The sequence below is a fragment of the Phyllobates terribilis genome, unplaced genomic scaffold (genome assembly GCF_046119375.1).
Source record: "Phyllobates terribilis strain yellow unplaced genomic scaffold, ASM4611937v1 Scaffold_7__3_contigs__length_470593459, whole genome shotgun sequence".
Lineage (NCBI taxonomy): Eukaryota > Metazoa > Chordata > Amphibia > Anura > Dendrobatidae > Phyllobates > Phyllobates terribilis.
The window spans coordinates 293441735-293460814 of NW_027362767.1; the positions used below are offsets into that span (position 1 = coordinate 293441735).

The window sequence follows — 19080 nt, forward strand, 5'->3', positions numbered from 1 at the left end:
GCATGGTCAGTGAGGAGCAGCCGGCGGCCCGCGAGCCGTGGTCAGTGAGGAGCAGCCTGTGAGGAGCAGTCGGTGGCCCGCAAGGCGTGGTCAGTGAGGAGCAGCCGGAGGCGTGGTCAGTGAGGAGCAGCCGGAGGCCCACGAGGCGTGGTCAGTGAGGAGCGGCCTGTGAGGTGCAGTCGGTGGCCCACGAGGCGTGGTCAGTGAGGAGCGGCCTGTGAGGAGTGGCCTGTGAGGAGCAGTCGGTGGCCCGCGAGGCGTGGTCAGTGAGGAGCAGCCGGAGGCCCACGAGGCGTGGTCAGTGAGGAGCAGCCGGAGGCCCAGGAGGTGTGGTCAGTGAGGAGCGGCCTGTGAGGAGCAGTCGGCGGCACGCGAGGCGTGGTCAGTGAGGAGCGGCCTGTGAGGAGCAGTCGGTGGCCCGCGAGGCGTGGTCAGTGAGGAGCAGCCGGAGGCCCACGAGGCGTGGTCAGTGAGGAGCAGTCGGCGGCATGCGAGGCGTGGTCAGTGAAAAGCAGCCACTGGCCCGCGACAGGCAGTCAGTGGCCAGTGGTTTATGTGGAGTAGTCAGACATTCTCACACCAGTCACTAGTTTTGTAGTCCCTCCTCGCCGCGGGCTGTGATCCCCTGGACTGACTGCTGTGCTGCCCCTATAGTCACACAGTAGTATTACACGTCCTGTGCGTGCTGTGGCATCCTGGGAGTTGTAGTTTCATTTACAGCAGACTCCCTTTCTGTAGACGCGCTTATAATGTAATGCAGCTATCGCCCGGAAATATCACGACACTCACAGCTATCCCGTCACTGCATTCAGAATATCCCCTCACGACGCAATCTCCTTTTTTCATACCCCTCTTTTTGGCGCCTGTCCTACACTAGCGTCCACTGTACCGGAAACGGAAGTCCATGCGTTCCACCCAGTCCTCTGCAGGAGTTTACCTTTGGAACTTCCGGTTTCTAGTTGCTCGCTTCCGGTGTATAATGTCGGACTCGGAGAGCGATGAGGAACGGCCGTTTTCCATCACAGGGTTTCTGTTCGGGAATATTAACGAGGACGGACAGCTGGAGGATGACTCGGTGCTGGACAAGGTGAGGAGCCGCTGCGGGGCGTGTGTCCGACACTCCAATGAGATTGTGCACTCAGCATAGCAGGATGACAGCGCTGTGCTGGGGCTTGTAGTGCACATGTCTGCACCGGCGGTCGGGAACAGTTTTCAGCATGATGCTGTGGTGTCTGTGCTGAGGTCAGGGGGTCCTGTGCCCATCACAGTGCTGCAGTGGGGAGTTACTGCCATCACTCCTGTGTTGTCAGCCTCTTACAGGATATCATGTTACAGTGACTACACCATACCTATTATCCAAAAAGTCTGTTGGGGGCGCTGTCGTGCGGAAGGCTCCCATGAGGATCTGTGAGTTGCCCTGATCAGAACAGATCTGGATGGGCGTATACTGGTAGGGGAGGGGATAGGATGATGGTGGCAGGTAGATGGATGCTGTAGTGTGGTGGGTGCAAAAAATCCTGAAAGGCTGAAAACTGTGAACCCCTAGATGTATCCTGCTTATAATGGAGGGAGCACAAGTCTGACTCCAGTGCAGAAGCTTTGGCTGTCTTCATACCATTAATGGGGGTCTCTGGGTGTCAGTATGGTAGGTGAAGGGGGGTGCTGGATGGATTGTAACCTTCTTTCGGAGCTGAATGTGCTCTCGTTGATAAATGTTGGGGACGGCTGGTTTAGGTGATGTTAGCTGTCTCTTTGCCAGCAGCGATCACATCATCATCACAGCGAGACTCATCGTGCAGAGAATTGTCACAACTAGATCAGATGAAAGGAGATGCCCACCGCATCTTTTTTTCTAAAAATAAAATAACCAACAAGTGCCCAGATAATGCACCAGATGATCTCCTGTTCCCCTGCAGAGTGACCTGTCCCCTGCCCTGACCAGTCTGGATTAGTAGATTCCCCATGGAATAACCATTCGGAATCTTGTGCCACGTGTGGTGCTTTTCTTCTGTTGTTCCAGAATATTTGTGAATAAATGAACAACTGGATGTCACCATTCGCTGTGTCGCTACATAGTCGGGTCCTGGCAGTCCTGATTGGACAGTGCATGCCCGTACAGGGGGACACATATCCAGTTGTCAGATGTTTCTAGGAGGAATGACAGAGGAACGCAATGACACAGAGGTCAATCAAAAGAGAGTTGTTGCTGCACAGGGAGTACAATATTTGACCAGGCCATGTTTGGGCAGCGCAGTGGACAGCACACAGAGAATTTGCATCCTATGAGCAATTTACAGACCAGAATACTGCATGTGATTGTGGGCTGCTCCATCACCCGTCCGCAATGCCAACTAGTGCACAGACCAAGTTATCTGCAATTGTCAGATATTCATATCCCGATTATTACAATGGCCCAAACCTGGCATTAACCAGACGTCTCAGGAGAGGTGACAGGCCTTCTTTACTATTTGGTGCACTATATACACCTATATCTGACCTTGTAGTTGGACGTCTTACCACTCTTACCTACAGGAATGGTAATTGGATTAGTTTACTCATTTTCAGTGCAGTTGGAGCCATTTCCTCTCCAGTGTCTCCTGTGGACATTGCATTTTTATCACATGAGATACAAATATCTTTTACTAAGACGTGACTGTGTCATATTTTTAGGAGTCAAAGAAGCACCTTGCAGGGTTGGGAGCTCTTGGCCTTGGAAATCTTATTACAGAAATCACATCCAGCGCGGACGACACCACAGACACCGAAGGGGTGAACTTGGATGAAGACGGTAATGGCATTGACACAAGGCATTCTGTGTATGTCAGCGGTGTATGTACTATTCCCGAGTAGCATACTTGTAAAATTGTAGGGGTTGTCCAGTAATGAAAAAATACCTAAATAAACTTTAAAGGGGTTGATGAACTTTCCATAAGACAGCTCATCAATATGAGATCTTTTAGGGGGACAACACCTGGAATCCCCCCCCCAATCAGCTGATCTCTGCTCTGGCCACCGCTGTATGTAGGCAATGGATCGCAGCTTTATAAATTGTTTAGTAGCTGCTGTTTACTTCCCATTCACTTTCTACTATAGTTCTAACAAACCAGCTGCAAGTATCCGCTCTAGTTCCCGGCTCATTATTTCCACTTTGTTTTGTGTTCGACATAGGGGAATGTTTCATGTTATGTGTGTGAAGGGGCCTGGCTGCACAATAGCTAACCCAGTCCCATTCTTAGTCTTCGCTTGCCAACACCAGAAGCTATGTAATGTAATGGCTACAGATCGAAGGGGAAGCTGCTGAGACTCGGGACCAGAGTTTCTATCTGAATATCGGCATCTTTCGACATTAAAAAAAAATTAGGCAGCTGAATACTTACATGAAGATGTGCTCTCCGCAATTTTTTTTTTGTTATTAAACCTCTACATATATAATTTTTATTTTGCGAATTATAGTCTTTCTTCTTGTAAGTCCCACTGTCTCTATTGTGCAGGTTGGGTTAAGAGCACTGATGACGCGATCGACTACTCTGATATCAATGAAGTGGCTGAAGATGAATCTCGAAGATACAGGCAGGCTATGGGAAGTCTCCATCTCTCCCGAAGAGCAGGTACATGCTATTGTCATCGCAGGTGATGTGACCATAGAATTAGATGTGCTAGTTGGGGTTTTGATGGAATTTGTGCTCTAATTAGATGATGATGACGACGACTATGATGCGGACTGTGAAGATATTGATTCCAAGCTAATGCCACCTCCACCTCCTCCACCAGTGACCTGTAAGAAAGACGAGGAAAAGGGAGCAGCACCAATAAGTAAGTGATCATGGATATAGAGATACATGATCATGGATGTGTGCATATATATATATATATATATATATATATATATATATATATATATATATATATATATATATATATATATATATATATATATATATATATATAATCTGTGGTGGGAGAGTCTGGAGGCCACCTCACCTGTATGAGGCCTTCAGAGGTTTACACCAAGAACTTTGATCTAATCCTATCTCCTACTTCTGCCCTGTTTCACACTATGCAGTCTCACATAAAGAGAAGCTGCTGTGTACATTCTTTTCCCCTCCATTTTCTCAGGGCAATATTTACTCTTATCAGCTTCTTTTTGGGACTAAATTAAACTGTTACTTCAAAAGGTGAAAAAATACTACAACCCCTGGCAAAAATGATGGAATCACCGGGCTCTGAGGATGTTCATTCAGTTGTTTAATGTTGACCGAACTGTAAGAAACCGCCTAATGGAAATGGGATTTACATACAGAAAAGCTAAACATAAGCCATCATTAACACCTAAACAGAAAAAAACAAGGTTACAATGGGCTAAGGAAAAGCAATCGTGGACTGTGGATGACTGGATGAAAGTCATATTCAGTGATGAATCGCGAATCTGCATTGGGCAAGGTGATGATGCTGGAACTTTTGTTTGGTGCTGTTCCAATGAGATTTATAAAGGTGACTGCATGAAGAGAACTGCAAATTTCCACAGTCATTGATGATATGGGGCTGCATGTCAGGTAAAGGCACTGGGGAGATGGCGGTCATTACATCTTCAATAAATGCTCAAGTTTACATTGATATTTTGGACAGTTTTCTTATCCCATCAATTGAAAGGAAGTTTGGGGATGATGACATCATTTTTCAAGATGATAATGCATCCTGCCATAGAGAAAAAACTGTGAAAACATTCCTTGAAAGAAGACACAGAAGGTCAATGTCATGGCCTGCAAATAGTCCGGATCTCAATCCAATTGAAAATCTTTGGCGGAAGTTGAAGAAAATGGTCCATGACAAGACTCCAACCTGCAAAGCTGATCTGGCAACAGCAATCAGAGAAAGTTGGAGCCAGATTGATGAAGAGTACTGTTTGTCACTCATTAAGTCCATGCTTCAGAGACTGCAAGCTGTTATTAAAGCCAGAGGTGGTGCAACAAAATACTAGTGATGTATTTGAGTGTTCTTTTGTGTGTTTGTTTTTCATGATTCCATAATTTTTTCCTCAGAATTGAGTGATTCCATAATTTTTTCCCTCTGCTTGGTCTGAAAAAAATTACCCTTACTGAGTACCACATTTTTAATTTTGATTTCCTTTAGTGTTTCTTAAAGCCCTAAAGTTGCCATTTGAAATGACTTTAGTTTTGTGCCATGTCTGTGATCTGCTTTTTTTCAACAACATTAAACAACTGAATGAACATCCTCTGAGCCCGGTGATTCCATAATTTTTGCCAGGGGTTGCACTTTCCCTAAGAACATAGGGGCTGATCCATTAAGGTGTTGCGCATGCCTGTCTTAATGAAGAGCTGTCAGGAGTACAGTGCGCCAAATTTATTAAGAGCCACTTAATGGATTTGGCATATTTTTCAGTAGCATGTCCTCACCCGAAATGCCATTGCAGCCAGAGACATAAGAAACACCATCACTTTTGCTGTATTTGACGGGCTGGTGCTGCCCTGCCCCAGCTCCACCTATTTTTGCGAAGCTACTTCACACTGTCGTGAAGATGTCACAGTTGCAAAAATTTTGCTCAACTACGCGTTGTGCAAAAAAAATTGCGACTTTTTAAAGCATTTTACACCAATTTTCTGGCCTAAAAGGTGTGTTGAATCTGGGCCAATTTTTTTGCAAATCCTATAAATATTCACATGCTGCAGAAGTTATGAACAAACCCTGTCTAGACAAGTTATCAACCATGTATAGAAAACCAGTCATTTATCTATAAAGTTGAGTTCTTTGTCCTTTCATGATGTGGACTGAACCCTTAAAGGGGTATTCCCACAATTCAAAAGTATCCCTTATTAATAGGATATGGGATAATTTACTAATCGCTGGGGGTCCATATACTTTAGAATGGGGCTTTGCAGAGTCGCATATGAGTGGAGCCGAAGTACATGTGCTTAGCCTCCGCTCCATTCACTGTTTAAGAAAGCTGCGTGCTAAGCTCTGCTATGTATAGGAGACAGCTTTCAATTGCGGTTATGCCTTTCTTAAAGCTGAATTCTGCTTGTTTTATGTAGCCTCTGAAGAAGGTGATGGAATTATTCTTCCTTCCATTATTGCACCATCTTCTGCTTCCTTGGAAAAGGTGGACTTCAGCAGTTCATCTGATTCTGAATCTGAGATTGGTCCTCAAGAGCGCGGACAAAGTGAGAAAAAGGAGCGAAAGTTGACTTTACCACTTGCTGGCATAATGCAGAGAGATGGCACCAAGCCTCTTCCCAGCGTCACTGAACTCTTCCCAGAGTTTAGACCTGGCAAGGTATTTTCTACCATTATTGTTATTTTTATGTCTCTACAAGCTCTTTTTTGGATGTTATGGAGCAGCACAGTGGCTCAGTGGTTAGCACTGCAGCCTTGCAGATCTGGGGTCCTGGGTTTAATCCCACCAAGGACAACATCTGCAAGGCGTTTGTATGTTCTCCCCGTGTTTGCGTGGGTCTCCTCCGGATTCTCCAGTTTCCCCCCCTACACTACAAAGACATACTGATAGGGAATCTAGATCGTGAGCCCCAATGGGGACAGTAATGATGTCTGTGAAGTGCTGTGGAATTAATGGCGCTATATAAGCCAGCAAAATAAGATATCTTTATAAGGACTTTTCATTGTGATGGGATGAAACTATTCCTTACATGTTACAGCTGATTTGTTTTCCGCCCACACTTGGCACGCAGGTCCCCATAACTTACCGTGTGAATGCGGTGCCTAATAGGGTGAGCAGTGATGCACATGATTCATAAAATAAGGCTATATCAATAGTAAACTGCGTTTATAGTGAGTGTTAGTTCTTCTAATCAGCAGTTTTATTTTGCCTACAGGTTTTGCGCTTTCTTCGACTATTTGGACCCGGGAAAAGCGTCCTGTCAGTTTGGCGCAGTGCTCGCCGAAAACGCCGAAAGAAGCACAGAGAATTAACCCAGGAAGTTCAGGCAAAAGAAGGTGAAGAAGCCGAGGCAGGGCCAGAGAAGAAGTCTTGTTGGGAATATGAGTATGCTCCAGCACCACCACCTGAGCAGTGCCTCTCGGACGATGAGGTACGACGACGTCCTGCGGCTTATCCTGATGACTGCTGCGCCTAGTCTTAGGAAAGCGGTTAATGAATGTCCTCCTTTTATCAGGCCGCCTTCTTTGTTAGGATCAGTGGATGTCTAAAAAAAATGTATTACATTAGTGCATTAATTTGTCACCCATTTGTATATTATACCCAGCACTTGTCTGAGTGCATATAATGTGTTCTGTTTAAATGAGCATATAATAAATACTTGCTATTATATTTAGAGGGTAGAGATTTCTTTCTAGTGTAACACAAGCAGATTTCTGTAACTGCAGCAACCAGAGCTTGCTCCATTTGCTGCAGTTTAACTATCTAATGCTTTTGTCAATCACTTCAATCAGCATTAAAATTACTTCATTGCCGGTGCACGTCCGCACCCATCAGCCCCCTGTGACGTGATTGTGGAAACTGATGGGTTATCATGGCAGCCTGGGGCCTGCCAAAGACCCCCGTAACTGCCACCGGAGTTCTGCTGTGAAACTCGGCTACAGGCTAAGGTTCATAGGAGAACCGTAATTTCACTATATACTGCAGTTTACAGTATACACGATCGGATGATTGCAGGTTTAAGGTTTATGTACATCACTGCGGAATATGTTAGCGCTATATAAAAATAAAGATTATTATTGTTATAGGGTTGCTAAAAAATAAAGTGAAAATTCTTGCAGCTACCACTGGAGGCAGCAGACTGATTGAGTTTAGTGTGTAACTATATGCAGTTTGCTCTTGTACTCCCTCTAGTGGCAGCTGGAGGTATTCTGCATATTTTTTGAGGAATTTCGATCTGTGTAAGGTTTTGACACTCAGTTTAAAAAAAAAAAGAATATTGCCTACAATAAACGTATAATAGTAAATTAAATAGCACAGAATTTTTAACAAATTTACTTAAAAAAAATGGTATTTAGGGTGGTATTTCATCTTATACATGAAAACATAACCTGGAGGTATCGTTACACTTTAGGCATCCTGTGTGTGTAAAAGAGGAGTGACACTATTCCTGGCCATCATATGACTTGCATCCTAGATTTTAGCACTTTTTCCCTCCGTTTTGAAGCCTCAGCGTTTCCTCTTTATGTCCCCTGGCTTTTTCTCCCCTACTTTCCTTCTCATTGGCTTTCCTAGCCCTGCAGACGGACTGTAGACAGATCTGAGCAGTTTGGGAGAGTGAATGATCAGTAACAGGCGACAAAGAAAAGTGACCGATAAGTGGAGAAAGAAGCAGATTTCTCTGATAAGAAACTTTGTAAAATGTCTTCTCTTCACTTGTACTATTGAATTATGAAGAAAAGTGTAGTTACTATTCAAGCTTCATCAATTAAACTTATTTTTTACAAATCAATTGAAATTAAACCAATTATCTGATGCTTTCTGCAGATCACCATGATGGCTCCTGTGGAGTCCAAGTTCTCCCAGTCTACCGGGGACACAGATAAGGTTGCAGATACAAAACCCCGAGTAGCAGAATGGCGCTACGGCCCAGCGCAGTTGTGGTACGATATGCTGGGAGTACCTGAAGATGGCAGTGGATTTGATTACGGATTTAAGCTGAGGGAGGAGAACAATGAAGACGATATTGCTCCTGATGCTGACAATGACATAAGCGACCAGGTTTGTGAATAAATCATTAAGCACCGATTCTAGGTCAAAATGTTGCTACATCAGGATCTTATAGATTTAGTTTCTATTTAGAAACTGGAGGAGTCCACAGAGACAAAATTTCAAGATGAACATTTCCTGATGGTAACGCAGCTTCAGTGGGAGGATGACGTGATCTGGAACGGGGAGGACGTGAAGCACAAAGTAACCAAGACACAGAGAGCCAGTTTAGCTGGTTGGCTCCCCTCCAGCATGACCAGGAATGCCACCGCTTACAATGCCCAGCAAGGTGCCACCATCTAGAGCAATTATGTCAGTAGTAGGAGAGGTAGTTACTTATTTGCTGATCTAAGGAGTCTTTCTTATTTTGTGCAGGACTGAATCGAAGTGGATCACTGTTAAATCTGCCAACGCCTTTAGTGCAAAAGCCAACCATTCCTGGTTCACTCATCTCTACCAAAGGGAAGGAAAAACACCCTCCCGAGCAGCAAGGTATAGTATGGATCATGGTTATGGGACAGGTGCAAGTCAGAAATGTTACTGATAAACTTTGAATACTTCCAGGAAAATATAGGGGTTTTTTATATTTAATCGGATTTAATGCATCCCATTAAATAATGGGATGCATTAAAAGAGGCATAGATGCTCATGAGGAGAACATGATTTTACCTCTATACAAGTCATTAGTGCGACCACATTTAGAATACTGTGTACAGTTCTGGTCTCCGGTGTATAAGAAAGACATAGCTGAACAAGAGCGGGTGCAGAGAAGAGCGACCAAGGTTATTAGAGGACTGGGGGGTCTGCAATACCAAGACAGGTTATTACACTTGGGGCTATTTACTGTGGAAAAACGAAGGCTTAGGGGTGATCTTTATTACTATGTACAGATATATGAGGGGACAGTACAAAGACCTTTCTACTGATCTTTTTACTCTGAGGCCTGAGACGGGGACAAGGGGGCATCTTCTACGTCTGGAGGAAAGAAGGTTTAATCATAATCACAGACGCGGATTCTTTACTGTAAGAGCAGTGAGACTATGGAACGCTCTGCCGCATGATGTAATGAGTGATTCACTACTAAAATTTAAGAAGGGCATGGATGCCTTTCTTGAAAAGTATAATATTACAGGTTATATATACTAGATTCCTTGATAGGGCGTTGATCCAGGGAACTAGTCTGATTGTCGTATGGAGTGGGGAAGGAATTTTTTTCCCTAATGTGGAGCTTAGTGTTTGCCACATGGTTTTTTGCCTTCCTCTGGATCAACATGTTAGGCTATGGGTTGAACTAGATGGACTTAGTTTTTAAGGTTGAAGGAAGACTATGTTACTGTGTATGTTCCTTGTGTAACTTTTCTGCACTGTAGCGCCATGAGCATACAACATTTCTTCTTATGATGCAGATTTTTTCACATCAAGGAGTAGTGTTGGCTGCATGCTGATGGCTAGTACTATAAGGGATTGTAGCTGCCACGTAGTCACGGCACAGTCAGACCTGGGCTAGACAGAGACTTGTGTTCAGATTGGGCTTTGTGTCATGCTAGGTATGGAAAGAACCCAGCTTACAACGATGGGAAAAGGGGAAAAGCCCAGCAACTAGGGAAAGAGGGAGTGGAGACCCCTAAGCCGATCACACAATACCCTGACTCCCCTATCGTTCCTAAATGTGTTCCCCACTTATCGCCGAGCAGGATACCTTAGCCCTGGCTGACCCTAGGTAGGGAGGGGGAGGGGTGAGCACTAGTCAGCACCCACTGCAACTAAAGATAAACCAGGGAAACAGACAAGGGGATACACTTAACTTTGAGAAGACACCAGAGAGATCACGACTTCAATCCACAAAGGAACTCAAAGGAGAATCTAGCCGACTACTTGAATTCAGACCTGAACAGAACAGAGGAATTTACTCTATCACCAGCTACTCTCTGGAGAAACTGAGTGTATTTAAAGATCCAGCAAGGGTGTGTCAATTAGCAGCAGAAGGTGGAGAACACCGCTGGGTCCTAGAGAGGGAGGGATGATGACAGGATCAAGAAGGTGTCTGCAAGGACAAGCGCAGAGACCTTCTACAGCCGGATCCAGAATGACTGTCTGTCAAACCTGACACACCCGTGACACTTTGATGTTGGGAATCTGTTTCCACAGATGTTTACTTTGCTTTTCAGCATCCATTGAAGAAGATCGCCCTTGGTTTTCAATTTTTCCCATTGACAATGAAGAATTGGTGTATGGACGATGGGAAGACAATATAATCTGGGATGATCAAGCCATGGACAGGATTTTGGAGCCTCCTGTGTTAACATTAAACCCCAACGATGAAAACATTATCCTGGGTTGGTAACTTTTCAAGTACATTTATCATATACTTGTCGTTAGGAATTCTTCTATATTCAAGTTATTTTATGAACAGAAATCCCAGATGAGAAGGAAGAAACTACATCAAATTCTCCCTCTAAGGAAAGCAAGAAGGAGTCATCTCTGAAGAAAAGTAGAATTTTATTAGGGAAAACTGGTGTAATCAAGGAGGAGCCCCAACAGGTAAGGGGGTCATCGCTTAAAGGGATATTCTAGACAGAGTCTCCTATTTAAAGCAGTACAAACAGCTACATTTTGTTTGCAATCTCATTGCTAGCTCTATTTTCTCTTGTTCTACATCTGTGGAACGTGGTGCCTTATGATGTTCAGACCTGTAAGGGCTCCATAGTTTATTACACTAGGACTCCCTTATTAACGTCATACTGACATAACAAAGCATCTCAGTCTGTACGAGTAATAATTGTGTGATGTGTCCTCTCACAGAACATGTCCCAGCCGGAGGTAAAGGATCCCTGGAATTTATCCAATGACGAATTTTACTATCCAAAACAGCAAGGCTTACGAGGAACATTTGGAGGAAACATTATCCAGGTAACATTATGCTCTCAATTCCTCACTAAAACATTGATGCTAGTACTTAACGTAGTGATCTTTGCTGCCGAGACCTGATTTGGGATTGAAGACATGTATAACATGACTATGGGTCTCCGTGGACCGCGATGTGCGTTAACCTATATCGGGAGGCATTCAGACATTGAATGCAGACATTGCTCTTGTTATATATAGAAAACTGTGGACGATGTATGCTCATAAATCATAATGGATGGTAACTATATTGAGAAGCATTGTTGGAGATTGCCTTTCTTTTTTATGGGTTATAACCTAGTGTCTTTACTACATCACTCATTAGAATAAGCTTCCTGCCGTATTCATTATCTTTATATAGATGTGACTAACATAAAGGTTTTCTCTGTTACTCACATTCATCCTTTCCTTTGTGTCAGCACTCGATACCGGCAGTAGAGCTCAGACAGCCTTTCTTCCCTACACATATGGGACCGATGAAATTAAGACAATTCCACCGTCCGCCATTGAAGAAATATTCATACGGGGCCCTGTCTCAGCCAGGAGCACACTCGGTGCAGCTTCTTCTTAAACACATCAAGAAGAAAGCAAAGGTAAATTATTAGGGCTTAATAAATCATATTATGTCACATTTCTTTCAGGTTTAAATCCACCTGACATTACCCTGTGCAGTAAGCAGGCGGCTGGGAAAAGTATCTCCTCTGTATTGTTCAATGAAATATTCAGCACAATATTGCATTCCATTTTTATAGTTAGTTTTTGTATTTAATCTCATCCTCTACTGGGCATTAGATGAGAGAGCAGGAACGCCAGGCGTCTGGTGGAGGAGAGATGTTTTTTATGCGCACGTCACAAGATCTCACAGGCAAAGATGGAGATCTCATTCTGGCCGAGTACAGTGAAGAAAACCCTCCGTTAATGATGCAAGTTGGAATGGCAACTAAAATCAAGAACTATTACAAGAGGGTACAAATTCTAATATTACAGAAGTATTTGTAAGGTTTTAGAAGAACCTTGTTTTCTGACCGTCTCAGTCTTTAATAGAAACCAGGGAAGGATCCTGGCGCACCGGACTGCAAGTATGGAGAGACCGTATATTGTCACACCTCACCGTTTCTCGGCTCGCTGCATCCAGGGCAACTTTTACAGGTATGTGCCACCACCCATGACAGGTCGGGGCATTTCCGGTCTGAGCTTTCACTAAACTTTTTTTTTTTCTTATTTTTAGGCATTTGAAAATAATTTGTTCAGATCTCCAATCTACTTGCACAAGATGCCCGAAACAGATTTCCTGATCATTCGAACCCGTCAAGGTTATTTCGTTCGCGATTTGGTGGACATTTTTGTAGTCGGCCAGCAGTGTCCTCTCTTTGAAGTTCCCGGGCCAAACTCTAAGCGAGCGAACACACACATTCGTGATTTCTTGCAGGTCTGTCCCTCCGATTTTTCTTCATTTTTTTATTTTTTATTTTATTTGCATATTGGCCAAATGATGGAGAAACCGTTTTGCTCCTGACCTGTTACAGGTGTTTATATATCGTCTCTTCTGGAAAAGCAAAGATCGACCGCGTAGAATTCGTATGGAAGACATAAAAAAGGCTTTTCCTTCCCATTCAGAGAGCAGCATTAGAAAGAGACTGAAACTCTGCGCTGATTTTAAAAGAACAGGTAATGTCTCACCCCTTTTATGTTTTGTATCCTTGATTGACAACAAGCTGATTTGTCACCAACAATCAAAGCTGAAGGGTGAATACAGCATTCATAGGAGGAGCTAGACATTCATGGCGCAGTGTGTACCCTTAGTGCTGCCGTCATAGTGAATATGACTATATAGTATTTTATGGTGGATACATAAAATTCCATTATTTTTTGCATTCTAGGGATGGACTCTAATTGGTGGGTGTTGAAACCAGATTTCCGCTTACCAACAGAAGAAGAGATTCGTGCCATGGTATCTCCTGAGCAGTGCTGTGCATATTACAGCATGATTGCAGCTGAACAGCGTTTAAAGGTCAGTAAGTTGTTAAACTGTAGTTTTGGAAAACCCCGGTCCCTGGGCTGCAGTTTGTTTTTAAATTCAAGTCTGTTACGTTCAGAAACTGTCTCAATTCTAATGCTCTCTGACTTGCCATTCACTCTTTTTGAGTGGGTGTTTATTCATTAGCATTTCGCCAGCACTATAGGGGCTGGATCTTCCTTTCCCTCACTTCCCAGCATACATTGTACCTGCCATGGTCCAAGGCCCTGTCTGCCCTGAACTAAAAGCCCTCATTTATTTTTTCTCACAAGAAGTTTGTCTTTCTGCCTCTGCTCTCCTGTTTGTCAAACACCCATCCCACATCCTGTAACCTGTCTCACTGTCTCGGCTGCTGGAAACAGATTACATAACAAACAGAAGGGAAGCACTTAGTTGGTCGGCACTTTGGAATGGGTTTTCAGGGGTAAAAACCACATTAGCGATGAAATTACATTAAAGGGGTTGTCTGGTCTTCTGATAAAAGTCTGCTGTCACTTTATGTGACTGCAGACTTCTGAATCCTTACAGTATGTGATGTGCATGCTGTCAAGATTCATCGGCATTGCTGAAGAAGAGCGGGTGTTACGTGACCACAAGTATGCAATTTGCATCCCTGCAGTCACATGCTGACTAGACATGCTCTGCTTCTCTCACTTGTATTGATCGAGGCCAGGCACGTCTAGTCGGAATGTGGCCTCTTGTATACAAATCTCATACTTGCAGCCACATGACCGGCAATACTGGTGAATCCTGCAGTTACATGGAGTGAGTATATACTTATCGGAAGACCAGACAACCCCTTTAAGGTGTCAGAAAATACTATGGGAATGGAGCATCAAGTTGTATGGATGGATTTTGAATATTATGTGGACTGTTAGCTACTGACATAGAGGTAGTGAGAACAGAGATGGGCAGCAGAATTGAGGAAACAATTTGAGGGACAATAATGGATTTGATGGTAGGCTAGAAGGCAGAGCAGTGTTATAATCCATGAATATACGTGGGAAGGACAATGGGAGGAAAATAATATTAGGTTGGGGATGATGTGCTTACTTTTCATTTAAATGATGAGTTCTAAGATGGTCCTACAGTGATTGTGATGGTGGGCTCTTCTCGTGAGGCAGATCTATTCTATCCATGTGTCTGCCTTATTGATTGGGCCATACAAGTATTCCAATGGATTATCATGTCCTTGCAGGATGCTGGCTATGGAGAAAAATCATTTTTTGCCCCAGATGAGGAGAATGAAGAAGACTTCCAGATGAAGATAGATGATGAGGTAAGTGTGAGTGGAAGACCCTGCTGGCCCTACGGTGCACACATCCTGCAAGTGTTGGCCTTTTTCCTTATCTTTATGATGATAAAGTAAGCCATGAAAAGTGAGAGTATTGTACTTTTATTGGTGGCTGGAACTCCAAATCCTACGTGATCACTTGTATATGGACAGGTCAGGACTGCACCTTGGAATACCACAAGAGCATTTATTGCTGCAATGAAAGGGAAATGTCTGCTGGAGGTGACTGGAGTTGCCGACCCAACCGGTTGTGGAGAAGGATTCTCTTACGTGAAGATTCCTAACAAACCAACACAGCAAAAGGTTAGACGTTTACGTACTACATGAGTCACATGGGGATTATGTAAACCTTCAGAAGATGTAGATTTGAATAGATTTGCATGCTTTTTCCGCTCTTTGTGGAAACATGAATGACCTACTTTCCTTCATATAGGTATAAGATACAATTATTAATAATGATTATTTAATGTCAGTGCATATAAGTGCTTAAAATAGATAATTTTATTAATGATGTAATTTTTTACTTCTCATAATAGCAAGACGATAAAGAGCCACAGCCGGTGAAAAAAACAGTGACCGGAACTGATGCCGATTTGCGTAGACTGTCCTTGAAAAACGCTAAACAGTTGCTCCGCAAATTTGGAGTTCCAGAAGAAGAGGCGAGTATGGAAATTAAAGGGCGATAATTGTCTGAGAACCATATGTGTCTGTGATGGGTAGGTTACTTGGAACTGATGAAGATTTGGAGGTTTCCTTGTTCCAATCAAATAAGTCAAACCGATACAATATTGATTATTAATCCACTGCTTGTTACAAAATATCGATCTCAATATGTGTTATGTTACACATTACATGTTTTATGTATATCCGTCTCTAATTATTTATATGGTAAAGTACACATCTTTACAAAGCAGCATCTTTCAGTCTTATTCTTTAATTTTCTTTACAGTTCATGGTTAATCTCTTTCTTGATTTATTTTATTCTCCAGATTAAGAAGCTGTCTCGTTGGGAAGTTATCGATGTTGTGAGAACAATGTCCACTGAGCAAGCACGCTCTGGTGAGGGACCAATGAGCAAATTTGCTAGAGGGTCACGCTTCTCGGTGGCAGAACATCAAGAACGATACAAAGAGGAGTGCCAGCGGATATTTGATCTTCAGAACAAGTATGTTGCCCGAATTTTGCTCTTCTACCATAAGTGAATTCGTTTCAAGCTTCTTCTTACAAGTTTTGTAATATGTTAAAGTTGAAAGAATCCATTAAGCTCATGGGTAGGCTAGGGCCACACACCCTTACTATAGCCTAGAGCAGGCTTCTCAGGGAGTGAGGCATATAATGTCAAACAGCTCTTATGTCCTGGTCTAACCTCCTGCATGATTAGAAAATAGAGCACTGATGACTATCACATTTCAGATGAGGTCGCTGTATGGGAAGGGGCAGCACAGCTGAGTTTAGCTGTGTCACATTACAAACCCTTCTATCAGCTCGCCTCCTATCATAGCACTGTCCACTCTGCTGTACTGTCCCCACCCCCACACTGCCTGTTCTGGAGATGAAAGCTCACAGTTGTCAGTAATCACTTATGTCTGCTGTGCTCAGGTCAACTTGTACTTTCTCTGCAGTGAGATCAGGCTGTCTTTCATATAGCTCACACATGAGTAGCCTATCTTTTCTGGGCTATTCCTGTGTGAAATGTAATGACACGCTGCTATACTCACTGTAGAGCAGTTATAAGTTGCCCTGAGAACAGCAGATATAAGTGATTACTGACATTTTTAATCTCTCAGCACCAGAACAGGCAGTGTGCGGTCGAGAGGCAGTACAGCAGAGGTGACAGTGCTATGAGAGGAGGAGAGCTGATAGGAGGATTTGTAATGTAACACAGCTAAACTCAGCTGTGCTGCCCTCCCCCCCCCCCCCCCCCCCCCACACTGACTAACTGACCTTATCTGAAAGGTGATGATCATCTGTGCTCTACTTTCTAATCATACGGAAGGTTAAACCAGGAGATCAGAGCTGTCTGACGTGTTTCACACACTGAGAAACCTGCTCTAAGCTATGATGGAGGTGTTCTTTTTTTTCTCTAGTGTGTTTCTTCCTTTTTACGATTGGTCAGCACCATACAGGGAGAGGAAGTACACGCCCCTAGTGAAAACTGTTAAACAACGCCCACTTGGACTTAGTGAAAATTAACTCATTAGGTGCCAAATACTTTGATTGCTAATATCTCGGCAACGGTGCATTTAAAAAATGTTTTATTCCATTTTGCAGCCAGTGTTATATTTTATCACCAGTTCAACATGAAAAATTTGGTGAAAGGTCCTCTTTTAAGGCAGGCTAAAGTCTTACTAGCATGGCTTCAACAAGGTGCTGGAAACATCCATGATATGAAGGCATCGTTTAGTTACAGCAGCTTTGTCACCTGCTTACTCATGCTTAAAAACTTCAGGTCAACCACATCCAATAGGTGCTTTACATGGGTGAGATGCAATTAGCCTAATTAGACCTAACATCAATATATTATGTAAAGGATTGACAGATCTCCGGCATAAATGATATCGCTCTAGTACTTGGCACCAACGTGTGATTGGCAGGGGACTAAGCGATGTGATCCTCTTTGATGGGATCCTCCCTGAAGTGATCCTCCCTGATGTGATCCTTACTCTCACCTTTCTAGGGTCTTGGAGTCTGCAGAGGTTTTGTCCACCGACACAGATAGTAGCTCCGCTGAAGATAGTGACTTTGAGGAGATGGGGAAGAACATTGAGAACATGCTGCAGAATAAGAAGACCAGTTCTCAGCTGTCTCGAGAGCGGGAAGAGCAAGAGAGAAAAGAGCTGCAGAGGATGTTAATGGGGGAAGACAGTGGGAATGACAAAGAGCGGAGCCGAAAGGACAAAAAGGACAGAAAGGGGTTTTGTGAGTATTGTTATTAAGGTCTTAAACTGCAAATAGGATAATATTCCCCCAAGCAGCAATTCCCTGCAGCGGCCATATGGCTGATTTCACTGAAAAATAGACTGGGATAACCGGAGCAGGAGCCGATGAGGTTTGAACATTTAGATAATGGTTCTTTAATTACTTTATAACAATTCCTGCTGTTGGATGAATTTCTGTGAACTGCTTGGGCAATATATCTGTCCATTCTGCAGACTACATCCATGTACTGGTTCATAGGGTAGGAATGAGTGCCATATTGTATTTTGTTGTCACCTTTACCACACCTAGCATTAGTTTTGCAGAACTTTTGAGCCTTTCCAAATTTTTATTTACTTAGGTAAGGACCCCCGATGTGGTCAGTAACTTATTCTCTTGGGTACAGGGGCGGGTACTCTAGGAGGCTCTCACAAGGATGATGACACTGCTTCAGTGACCAGCTTAAATTCAGCCGCTAGTGGACGTCGACTGAAAATCTACCGCACATTTAGGGATGAGGATGGAAAAGAATATGTCCGGTGTGAGACCGTGCGCAAACCAGCTGTTATTGATGCCTACAGCCGAATTCGTACCACTAAAGATGATGAGTTTATGTGAGTACTTCCATTTTCAGGGGACTCCCAAGGGTGTAATGACATTTTTGTGAAAAATTGCATGTTTTTAGATGTTACCTGACCCTGGTTAATCTGTGTTAAAGCCGGAAATTTGCCCTCTTTGATGAACAACATCGTGAAGAGATGAGGAAAGAAAGGCGAAGAATCCAAGAGCAGCTGCGAAGACTGAAACGTAACCAAGAAAAGGAAAAACTAAGAGGTCCGCCTGAGAAGAAACCCAAGAAAATGAAGGAGCGTCCGGATCTGAAGGTTGGTTGGTCAATGGAGAAAAGATTGTAAATTGCTCAGATGTTGAACGTGAACTAGACAGATAATTCCTACTAACTAAAGAATAGCATATTTAATGTACATAATGTCACCTGTTAAACCTATATCCTCGATCATCTGTCCTTTTATTTTTTTTTCATGCAGCTAAAATGTGGAGCTTGTGGAGCTATCGGACATATGAGAACCAACAAGTTTTGCCCATTGTACAACCAAACCAATGCTCCTCCATCGAATCCAGTTGCAATGACTGAAGAACAGGAAGAGGAGTTGGAAAAAACCGTGATACACAATGACAACGAGGAGCTGATCAAAGTGGAAGGAACCAAAATAGTTTTGGGCAAACAACTCATTGAAAGGTATGGCAGTG

General features: G+C 43.4%; 1 protein-coding gene across 1 annotated transcript in view; it reads left to right on the top strand.

Annotated features, from left to right (window-relative positions):
* Positions 1-922: 922 nt before the first annotated feature.
* Positions 923-19080, top strand: part of TAF1 (TATA-box binding protein associated factor 1) — a 55119-nt gene continuing 36961 nt past the window's right edge. The window contains exons 1-26 of the mRNA XM_073641006.1: positions 923-1087; positions 2671-2788; positions 3492-3608; positions 3694-3813; positions 6051-6292; positions 6849-7064; positions 8459-8692; positions 8774-8969; positions 9056-9172; positions 10849-11016; positions 11094-11221; positions 11483-11590; positions 12004-12177; positions 12377-12550; positions 12629-12733; positions 12813-13013; positions 13111-13252; positions 13465-13595; positions 14800-14880; positions 15049-15198; positions 15432-15554; positions 15885-16060; positions 17573-17814; positions 18218-18425; positions 18530-18695; positions 18858-19069. Of these exons, the coding sequence (XP_073497107.1) occupies positions 980-1087; positions 2671-2788; positions 3492-3608; positions 3694-3813; positions 6051-6292; positions 6849-7064; positions 8459-8692; positions 8774-8969; positions 9056-9172; positions 10849-11016; positions 11094-11221; positions 11483-11590; positions 12004-12177; positions 12377-12550; positions 12629-12733; positions 12813-13013; positions 13111-13252; positions 13465-13595; positions 14800-14880; positions 15049-15198; positions 15432-15554; positions 15885-16060; positions 17573-17814; positions 18218-18425; positions 18530-18695; positions 18858-19069 (4157 nt within the window). The 5' untranslated portion in view covers positions 923-979. The remainder of the gene's footprint in view (positions 1088-2670; positions 2789-3491; positions 3609-3693; positions 3814-6050; positions 6293-6848; positions 7065-8458; positions 8693-8773; positions 8970-9055; positions 9173-10848; positions 11017-11093; positions 11222-11482; positions 11591-12003; positions 12178-12376; positions 12551-12628; positions 12734-12812; positions 13014-13110; positions 13253-13464; positions 13596-14799; positions 14881-15048; positions 15199-15431; positions 15555-15884; positions 16061-17572; positions 17815-18217; positions 18426-18529; positions 18696-18857; positions 19070-19080) is intronic.